The sequence below is a fragment of the Aplysia californica genome, unplaced genomic scaffold (genome assembly GCF_000002075.1).
Source record: "Aplysia californica isolate F4 #8 unplaced genomic scaffold, AplCal3.0 scaffold00234, whole genome shotgun sequence".
NCBI lineage: Eukaryota > Metazoa > Mollusca > Gastropoda > Aplysiida > Aplysiidae > Aplysia > Aplysia californica.
In genome coordinates, this window is record NW_004797504.1 from 773,751 (window position 1) to 784,957 (window position 11,207).

Sequence of the window (11,207 nt, forward strand, 5' to 3'; positions counted from 1 at the left end):
AGAGAGGAAAAATATTTTTTATATATGTATATATATATATATATATATATATATATATATATATATATATATATATATATATATATATATATATATACATACAAAGATAGAGAGAAAGAGAGAGAGAAAAAAAAAAGAGAGAGAGAGAGAGAGAGGGGGGGAGAGAGGGAGAGAGAGAGAGAGAGAGGGAGAGAGAGAGAGAGAGAGAGAGAGAGAGAGAGAGAGAGAGAGAGAGAGAGAGAGAGAGAGAGAAACGTATGAGGATGAGATTAGCAAAAAGATAAAACAAAAAACAATCGTGGGAGGTACATGATTTTTGAAAAAAATGAACACACATACAGCGTGAATGACATTGAGGCAAAAACCATAATTTTATTTATCAGAAGCGTTTCCATGGGCAACAAGCCCTTTCCGCACTACACAACGAGTAAAAAAAATGCTGAAACGTTGGAGAGGCTGCAAAGAGGCTAGGGAAGGAGAGGACATTGGGAAAGTATTGGAAGATAGCAACTACTTGTAGACTTATTGCCTTCAGTTCGAGAGTAGCGTTTTTAAAGATCGCTAGAGCTGAAAACAAAAAACATTTCTGTACCTACGTTCTACAACTTTTACTTTTACTTGTTTTTACAGAAAATCGTGCCACACGCTGGCCACATTCTTTGATAAATAATATCATATTTATCCAGTTTTTCTTGAGTTTTCTGACACCATTGCTTTGAGTCAAATCACAGCCTAGCGTCCTGATACATGTATAGACGTGCAGTGAGACCATTGTTGTTCACTTTTCTGTTACTCTATAGTTCTATTAATTAACACGTAAACTATAACATTGCACAGAAAACCATGTATGGCATAATGAACCCGTCATGAAATAGAAGATTCAAACATAGAAGAAGCAGTCTCCCACTATTCAGCTTAACTCGTCATAATACGCATCTTTGTTACCCAAATCCGCTTCAAATTATTGCGAATTATTGTAAATCATAATATGCCTCCGTCAATACAATTTGCACCATTTAGCATAAGAGGTGGGCTGCTTAGACCCTTTCTGTTGGAGCCATCTCTGGCAGTGTCTGATATAACAATATTATTATCCAAGAAGATAGGCCGAGATACTGTACTCGATAAAGTGGACTTCCCCCTCATAAATGAGCACAGAACTCGCATCTTTTCACGAAACAGCGAAGATTAAACTTTTCAACACCGATGCCACGATCTTCTTACATCGGTTGTAAAGAAAAAATCTTCGACATACAGTAGTTATAAATATCATTCTGTAGTTCCGCTTTGTACGATCTTCAACAGGAGAAGATAACCTAGGATATCTCGTTTCCTTGACCTGTTGAGCTGAATTGAGCTGTGTTGGGTTGCTTTTACTGCCACAGGTAGCACAGGTATACGGTCAAGAAATCTACTATTTTACCATGTGACAGCATGAACATCTTCCATTTAAGAAAACGCTCGCAATTCACAGGGTTGAGACAGGCAAGAAATAAATACAATGCTCAGAGTCAAAGTCAATGAAAACAAAATAACGCAATATAACTGCAATTTCTGGATTCGAAAAGTTCCAAAAATAATCTCAATATAGGAAAAGACATATAAAGGAAAAGAAATCATCAGCAATAAACGTCATCACATCAGCTTCGACACAAAAATGAAGAGGAAAGTGTGGTGAGATATGCACAGCCAAATTTGGGTTTCATGAAAACAACAGAATCACAGTCGCATACGATTTGACGATTGATTGTTTTCTGACGGATAACAACAACAACAACAACAACAACAACAACAACAACAACAACAACAACAACAACAACAACAACAACAACAAGCACACTCACACAGTGTTCATAGCAGCTCATTTGCGTACATCATTCGTGTCATTATATTAGAACACATTATATAATGTCTTTCACTTTATTTGCAATTAATGTGGAAACATGAAAGTATGATACAACTTAAGTATTGTCAAGATCAGAAACACTTGATTTCATAACTGAAGAAATACAGAAGACTTTGCTTCCTTACACCTTCACGGGATGGGGAAAGTAAAGCCTACACAAGAAGCACGGAACAGCAGATGAAAAACGTATCCTATAGAGATAATTAAAAGATAAATACAACTTAGCGAGAGTATAAACAAACAAAAAAATCACATCAGGAGTTACAAAGATTACACAACATTAAAAACAAAAATCAACATCATATGTGAACATTATTCATACCTTTCATATTAATTGCTAGCTTTAGTGCCCTGTTCCGATCTTGTTGTAATTGCATTCTCTACCTCTCTCCATTTTTAATTTCAAACCAAACCCGCCATGAAAGGTTGTACCCCCCCAAAAAAGTACTCATCATGTACGTGTATTTATTGTCGAGTGACAAAATCGTATACCCAAATAGGCGACTTTCATTAAAGGTAAAACTACATAGATTTAGGATCAGAGACAGTAAAGAAGTTTGCACCGTCATTGAACAGATGAGTTCTCTTTTTCCATCGTTTGATTTGGATGTTGTCTACTTTGATCACGATTCCATGATAAGTAGGCTATTGAATCTTTACCTCACAAAAGCAAAAGAGTCATGCTGAATAGATAGTCCGGTAGTATGCTTGTACAGAGTCAATCGAACAAAATGTTGCTCAATCAGAACCGTCAATAATTGTGAACAATTTCGAAATCATATTTACGGCAAATATTCAAACAATATTGAGCTTGAAATTACTATTCAGTTAACTAAGTACGTTCTCCAGGTTAATTGCTACAAGTCTTCTAGTAATAAATACTATTATTTTTACGATGACTAAAGTGTGCATGGCATATCTTTCTAGTTCTACACACAGAACAAGACATGTACGTTCCATTAAGAGAGATCAGGAAGTCATCATATCAATCAAATCAATATCAACATTCAATTATTGTTCACAAACCCAACAAAGGCGATACTGAGCACTGGCAGTTTCCATTACAGAATATGAGAGAACAGTTAAGCATTTTCCTTTGATGAAACAACGATGTATATGCGATCATAATACAGAAAGCTATAATATGGCAAGAAAGAATCAGCTTGCACTTCGTTCATTACATACGACGTAAACGTACGGAGTACGCGTTGATGGTGAGAGACTTGAATCATCATGAAGAAGAAGATGATGATGACGATGATCATGATGATGATGATGATGATGATGATGATGATGATGATGATGATGATGATGATGATGATGATGATGATGATGATGATGGTGATGAAGAAAATTGGCACGTTGGAAGATGATTATGATAATGATAATGATAACGATGTTAGAAAACTTGTGATTTTCATTATTTTTCATTAACTCTTTAAGTATCAACAGGTCCTACGTCCACTACCTGAATGGACAAGTTCCTGTCTTGTCTAAAAGGGCAGAATAACTCAAAACAAGAGAAATGAAAATGTTATCACGAAATGGTTGTCTCAGATTTCTTGTACAAGACAACTTGTAACAAAATGTAAAAAGATTTCAAAACATATGTGAGGCAGCGTGGTCGAAACAGGCTCTCGTCAGTTTTTGGGCATGTGGAGTTCTTGGTATCATATTAAAGCTTGTTTACTTGTCTTTATTTGTATGAAAAAATATCCATTTATCTTGAATACAAGTCGAGATATGTGCCAAAGAAGGAGGTGGGGTTCATCTATTTTCAGAGGTAAAATTAGTGAGAAAATGGCCGCCAAAGATTAGTTATATCCTTAGCTTAAGAGTCCGTGGTAACTAAAAATTTACATTTTTTGTACCTTTAATCAACGTTTTTCGGAAACATCCACACAGGAATGAGTTCTTTAATGAGCATGAACGGTGTTGAGCCAAGAAACAAAAATTTGAAAAAAATTCACAAACCTGCGGATAAATGCAAGCTTCTTAACTTTGATTATTTTGACGAGAGCATGATTCCACCACACTGCCTCACATATACACCAAACAAAGTAACACAGAGGAGCAAGAATCTATACAAAATCAATAGATGAAAAATTCGAAACAAACCACTTTTGAAATAAATTAGCATATCAATTAATACTATGTACACAATTCTGGTTTTTCCAATCCTCAACCCATACAGTATCTTTCTGTGACCATCAACATTAACTGTGATTCAATATAATGACAACAAATTGCCAAACACTTATCCTGTACACGAGCGCTTAGGAAGCTTCAGTTAAAAGCCCCTTGAGTAGCAAGGCATTAAATCAGCTTGTCCAGCATTCAAGTTTGGTTGGCTTAATGAAACAAAGCAAACAAAAACAAAAAGAAAAAATATTTTAAAATAAAAATGAATCTAGAAAAAAACGAACTTCTAAACACATCGGTGCAAAAGAAAACAAACCCGATGTGTTAAACAGAGAGTTAAACAGAGAGATAATGTACAGTCCATGTTATATTTCAATGGCAGTACTTGACAGAACAAAGAAATTTGTTGACCCTTAAATGACAAGCTATTGGTTAAATCAAAGAGCAGTCAAAGTTTCTGGACAAGGTGCTTAAACAGCAGAGAATTGGTTCCCGAAGGAAGATAACTTAATTGAACAAAGCTGTACAACTTATTTTCATCCTTAAAAAGTAAGTTTGACCACCATGAACTTTCTCACGATTTATGAAAAGGTTGCACAATTTACTTTAATCCCAAAGATAAAAGTAATTTTGACACGTCTGAACTTTCTCACAATTTGTGAAAAAAAGTTGTAAACCGTATGTTTCATCCTAAGGAAGAAGTAAGTTCGGCATATCCAAACTTTCTCACAATTTGTGAGAAGAAAAAAAGCTGTACGCCGTATTTTTCATCCTAAGGAAGAAGACAGTTTGGCATATCTAAACTTTCTCACAATTTTCCCCCAGACTGCGCCTGTAACTTCCGACTCTGCTCCTCCAGGCGTCCCTTCAGCTCCTGCAAGGACTCCAGTAAGGCCTGTTTCCGTTGCACGTGCAGGTCTCGCTGATGCTGTAGCTGCTGCTGTTGCCGGGACACCTCGGTCTGTTGAGCCTCCTGGATCTTCCTGTAGACCATCTCCTTCTCCTGCCGCAGGAGCATGACACGCTCCGCCAGGCTGCTGGTCTCCCTGTCGTCTCGCAAGGTCATCAAGGTCTCTAGAGCCAGAGAAGTAGATTCAACTTCAGCAGAGGAACGCCGGAGCAGCGGTGATGACGAAGGATGGTGCATGCGGTTAGAGATTGGATGATGATGGAAAGCGTTAATAGTACTTGGGTGGTTTTTATCTCTCGAGCGAGCCTGATGGAAACGAGGGTGATGATAAGGAGAATGAAAGCTATCATGCGACTGGCCGAGTGGCGGCGTTATGCGATGGTTGAGAACACTATATGCGTTGGTGGAAAATGCATGAGATGAAACCAATAAACCTTGAGAAAGATTTGAATTAAGATAAATATTTTGACTTGGGGAGTAAGGCTTCGCAGAATCAAAACTCTTGTTGAGAGAGGAAATACCAACTGAGTTTCCACTTGCAATGTTGTAGTCTTCTCTCATAATCTTAAACTTTTTCCCAGAATGACGGTCGGATGATGATGGGGAGGGGAATGAGCATGCTTTCAATGCCTTTGCTGGTGGTTTACCTTTGTGTTTTGCGTCACGAGGGCTGGGAGAGTCTTGCATGAGACAGACTCGATTTGAGCTTGACATGTCCACTGGACCAACACCTGGCACGAGGAAGAGAGGTCTTTTCATGTGTGGCCGATCGAGAGGAGCATCGCGCAGAAACGCCAGGTAATCAGCTTTGTCTTCCACACTCGACTGCACGGCGTCTGAGGCGCACTGTAACTCAATGCCAGAAGAAACAGACAATGGGTCTTCATCAATGAAAGGTATGTCCACTGCTCCTTCACCCAGTCCATTTTCAGACTGAAATGACAATTTTGTAGAATCTGCAGTGCTGTTATAAGAGTCACAACCATTAGAGAGTCTCTGCATGTCTACGTTGTGACTCCTACTACTATCCACCAGAGGCTGTGTTCCTGGGGACTTCGTGGTTTGTTTTAAATGGGGAACGTTTTCGTATACATGATTTAGAAAAGTATCTAAAGTTCTTACAGGAGGATCTGAATTGCCAGTGACCTTTTCACCACCCTGCTCTCCAGTTTCTGAATCCTGATTACATTCCACATTGTCCTGATGCACGTCTGGCACAGAATGGCGAGAACCAAATGACTTCAAAGTCGAGTCAGAACTGTCAGATAAGTCATGCTTGGACTTATTATCATCCATTGCCTCTTTGTGTGGGTACATTTGCTGGAATATTTCTTGGAATTGGTTTTCTATATTCGAAAACATGTCGTTTACAGTATTTGAAGAGATAGACTTTGGTGGAACTGGGGTGGTGCATGCCACTGCAGTCACCGATTTTGAGCTTGATAAAGTCTCTGGGTTACCGTTTATGTCTGTGTCTACCAGGACGTCAAAGTCTGACGTCACGTCCTGCTCCTGCAAAACAACGTCGTTACTGGATCCGCTCGCAGTTGTCGCCTCCTTGCAAGGAAGAGAAGTAGACGCGGTGACAGCTTCAAGAGCTGTATCTTTCGGGGGTTCGCAAGTCAAAGTGTTTCTGGAGGGAGACGTTGTGACGCGGCATTGAGAGCCTGGCCTAGAGTTGATAACAAGGGACATTCTCTCAGCCGCTGTGCGCTCTTCCTGCTCGCTTGTTAAGACAAGATCTTCGTCTGTGATGACTCGGCTATCCCGAGCTAGACTTGAGTAGCCAGTGTCTGCAGAGCCTTGCATGTTCCCGGTCAACAGCCAGATTCGTGTGTTTTCTGAAGCATCAATGGCAGCGTCATCTAAAGACTCGAGTGGGTCTTGGCTGTCCCAGGGCAAAAATTCTTCGTCAAACTCGGTCTGACAACAAGCATCAGTCATCTCAGAGTTTGCCACGTCTTCGCTGAGCTCAAACTCATTTCTCTCAGTATTACACTCCATTAAATTAAATATTTCCTCTCCATTTTCAGCGATATCTACATCGGCGACTGGTTGGTCTGCTTGACTGAAGCTTCTCTGAACAAAGTTTTCCTCATCTGCTGAGATGTGACCTTGACGAGTTAATGCTTTAGCTGGAGCCTCTCGGGTAGCCATGTTAGCTACTCTTGGAAACTGTCCTTCGCACTGAAAGTTATCAGTAGGGGACTCGATGCAATCCGACACAGTAATATTTCGTGGAAAGTCGAATTCATCTGACCACGGCCTTCCTCTCTCATCATGAGGAGAGACTTTCTCAATGTTGTTCAGCTGGCGCGAAGCTGCTTGTCCACATCTGCCAGTTCTGAGCACAGTGGGTCGCGAGGCAGAAGGAGACCTCTTGTCAGAGGGATCCGACAGTCGGGCTAATTGACTCTTGGACAAAGATGAGTTAGAGCGAAAATCGTGAACAGACATGAGAGAACCCATGACTATGCCGTTCCCAACCAGATTTCTCCGCGGTGCCGGCTGGAAGGGGGCATCAAGTCGTTCATTAACCATCAGAGCAGAGTTCTGATTGGATGACTCTGTCTTACATCTCAAGAGAGGCGACCCGTTTTTCTTTAAGCTCCCCGAAAGATGGCCTGAGCTCGAGGCGTCCTGGTAGGAAGTGTTGTCGATATCAGATTCACAAACTCCCGCAGACGCCTCAGCTTCCGCTGATAAGCTGTTTTTGCTGATGTTTAGTCGGAATGAAGCAGTATCTCCTTTACTTAGAGATTTATAATCGCCTGAAGCTCCTAACGCGCTATCACCGTTATTGGGTGTGAATGAGGATAACGCATTTTGGGGAGGTGTCCTAACGATTTCCTTTGAAGTTTGAAGCGTCGCACAGGAAGATTTCAAACAAAAAGCTCGAGGCGTCTCTGAGAAAGAACAGTCCATTGACAGAGTCTTTCCTTCCGACTGGCGGTGGGGCGAAGAGAGATCATCGCCATCCGTTGAGCCGAGTCCCCCAACACCAGAGTCAGGGCTGTGCGCGTTACTTAACCCGTCTCCAGAGCATTTAAGAAAATCGCTGTTACTGCGCATCTGTTTGCACTTCCTATCTCCAGAACTACCAGGAGTACTCAGCCCATTACTGTCTTCGTCTGTGAGGAGTTCCTGTATAGACGCCTGTCCATCCTCGGGGCACGCCGAAACACTTTCTAAGGTTGAGTCCAACAAGTCTTCGTATTCAAAACTGATGTTGTTGGCCAACTGCTCCAAATTATCAGCCAGCATGACGAATTCCGAATTTGGAGAAACAATGGAAGTGGGTCTCGATCTCGAAGGTTCTGAACTGAGGTCATTTAACTCTGAACAGTCAGGTGGTGCTGGCGGGACGAACGATGGAGGGACTTCCTTTTCGTCGTATTGAGAAAGTATCCTGGGTGTACCAGCAAAGCAAGGGTCACTCCGTACGTCACTCGGCGTCAGAGACCGGTGTCGCTGGATAGAAGTGTGATTCCCCTCCCGGCCCGTGAACACCTGTAAGCTAGGTCTCCTTTGGCACTCAAATGAAGCAGATCTGGGGACTGTGCGACCGTTGACGTCATCCACAAGCATCATATCTTCACATGACTCTCTAATATCACATGACCCAGCTCTTCTGCTTCCAGACAGCGACGGCTGGGGCGACGGAAGCCATGGATTCGTCTTGATCCGTGATCTTGACCTATGAACTTTACTTCGCGGAAGATCGGATTCGTAGCCAGACAGGGAAGCAGAATCAAAACCTGTCAAATCTGTCTCTCGAACACACGAGCTTTCACGAGAACTGTAGAGTCGAGACGAGCAGCTTTCCACCGAGCACTCTCTTGTTCGAGATCTTTCCATAGTGACATGATATGGCCCACTGTTGTCACACCTCAATGCAGGACTGAGCGAATTCTGAGCCTCGTTGTCGGAGAACCAAAGTTGATCGCATTTTTCTCGACCAGATACCACTTCTGAGTTTTCTTTGGATCTCGAGAATCCCTTCAAGCCTTTTCTTTTGGGTTTGACAGGTCTTTTATCTGCAGGTTTTCTGTCAGCAGAAGCACCCGCCTCGGGGTACGGGCAAACAGAACAGCGCATTGTTTCCCCCGAGGCCTGTTTTCCCATCGCTTTCTCCTTATTTGCCTTGCTGCTCTGTTTGCGAATGCCACGGAACGATGCAATGGATTTGCGGAAAAATCCAGGCTCCGATTTGTGAGTCTGATAATGCTGGGTGTTGGAACACAATTGCTGGTTTTGAGATAACGGTTTCATGGGTTGCGATGGCTGTACATGATGATGGTGATGGTAATGGTGGTGATGTTGGTGGCTGTGTTTGTGAACGTAACAATGGTAAAAATGTTGTTGTTGTTCCTGGTTGTACTGCGCCACCTCGGGCACTCGAGCAGACGTCTCACACATGGCTGCAATTTGTGTAGACGATCCGCCGTATTCTGAGACGGCCATTCTGGCGTCGTAACTCTGTGACATCATAACCACGCCTGACGGGAACCCCTCAGCGCTCTGCGACGCCACGATGCCGTGTGACGTGTAGCTCCGCGTCATCATTCTACTTCCGGACACTTCAACGCCTCCTCTTCTCTCGGTTTCCATCCCTCTATAAAGAGCGTTTCCTCTCCAGCTGGCTTCTGCCAGCGCCATTCTTTCCACACTGCCTTCTCGGGGCGCGTAGTGAGTGCCGCTGGAAAAGCGTTGCTGGCATTTGTCCACGACATTACAGGCAGCTGGATTAACTTCTGACCCTGGCACCGGTGGAGATTTCTTCTTCCTCCCCCTCATTCGGGGGAGAGAGTTTGCCACCAAATCTCTCAACCTCATTGTAACAGATTATAAGCGAAGTTTACAAAGCAATGCATTCCAGCCGTCGTATTGCCGTCACAGCTGTGACATAGATCTGGCTAGTTGTGATGGCGTAATCAATAGTCGAGTAGAGCTCACTTTTTTTTTCAAAGCACTCAGAAAACGAAATTTGGATTATAATCGAAAACAGTCACTACTGTGACATTGGCTCCAAACTAGATTGTTCTGCAGATATATTCTCTGGGTAAAAACTTCCCACTATAGTGCAGATCATGTAGTTCTCTTGAAATCCACCAGTCTTTCAGAAAGCATGTACGGTTTTGTAAGACCATTTATTGTGATCTAACATCGTCTTTCTGTTTTCATTTCATAAGTTATCAGAAATGCATAGATCTACCAATTCCTTGTCCGAGAACAATAATGCTTGATGCGTCAAACTGGACTTGCATTTGTAAAGTATTCGAAAGAGATGATAAATTATATTCCGTAGAGCAGCAACTTGGTAGTTAGCTTTTCTGTATTAGAACTATCCGTTCAGCGCTTCGAAATTGTTCGAAACAGGAGTTTAATATATTGTGAGCTGGTGGACTTTTACGCCAAGTTCACCTACAACGTGATGAATGACGTGTTTCATGAGATTCGAGTCTCTTGAACAATCACGAAAGAATTTCTCCTTGGGATCAGACTGAAGCACGCAACAAGTATGGTCAGCTCTGTTCTCCTGGTACGCCGGACGCTACCTGCAAAAAGAAAAAACAAATCACAAAAATGAGCAATTTTTCATAAAGGAAATCCACCACGACAGATATACGTATTACAGAAATATTGGCCGTATACCCACATTGACACCATGAATAAAACCCTTTCGGCGAAATGTTGCTTCGATTCAGACAATCATGGAAAGCACGAGTAAAGCAGAAGGCAGTAACCCAACAAATGGAGATAGTCGGCACAATAACTTCCCTCAAACAGGAATCGAAATCATAGCATCTGTGAGCTACAGCAAAGACCCCAACCATTATAATGATATAATTACAGATGCTGGTGAACTTATAATCAAAGACCTCAACCATTATAATGATATAATTACAGATGCTGGTGAACTTATAATCAAAGACCCCAACCATTATAATGATATAATTACAGATGCTGGTGAACTTATAATAAAAGACCCCAACCATGATAATGATATAATTACAGATGCTGGTGAACTTATAATCAACTTAAGACTGACTTCAATTTATAGATAAGGGCTACAAGAAGTCATTACACGTCAAGCACGATTATAACTCAATTGCTCTCGCTCCCGATTTCCCATTTTATTCACTCAGTATCCGTAAAAAAGACCCGTCTTTTTTTCTCCTCTGGGCTCATACGTCAGCGCACAATTAACGAGGGTTATGAGCTCGCCACATTTCTGGCACCCCCCCC

General features: G+C 41.8%; 1 protein-coding gene across 1 annotated transcript in view; it reads right to left on the reverse strand.

Annotated features, from left to right (window-relative positions):
• Window positions 1-4,039: 4,039 nt before the first annotated feature.
• The window catches only part of LOC101859939, a 58,434-nt gene continuing 51,266 nt past the window's right edge, over window positions 4,040-11,207 (reverse strand). Inside the window, exons 3-4 of the mRNA XM_005100059.3 lie at window positions 5,606-10,516; window positions 4,040-5,122 (exon numbers count right to left, since the gene is read on the reverse strand). Of these exons, the coding sequence (XP_005100116.1) occupies window positions 4,857-5,122; window positions 5,606-9,794 (4,455 nt within the window). The 5' untranslated portion in view covers window positions 9,795-10,516 and the 3' untranslated portion in view covers window positions 4,040-4,856. The remainder of the gene's footprint in view (window positions 5,123-5,605; window positions 10,517-11,207) is intronic.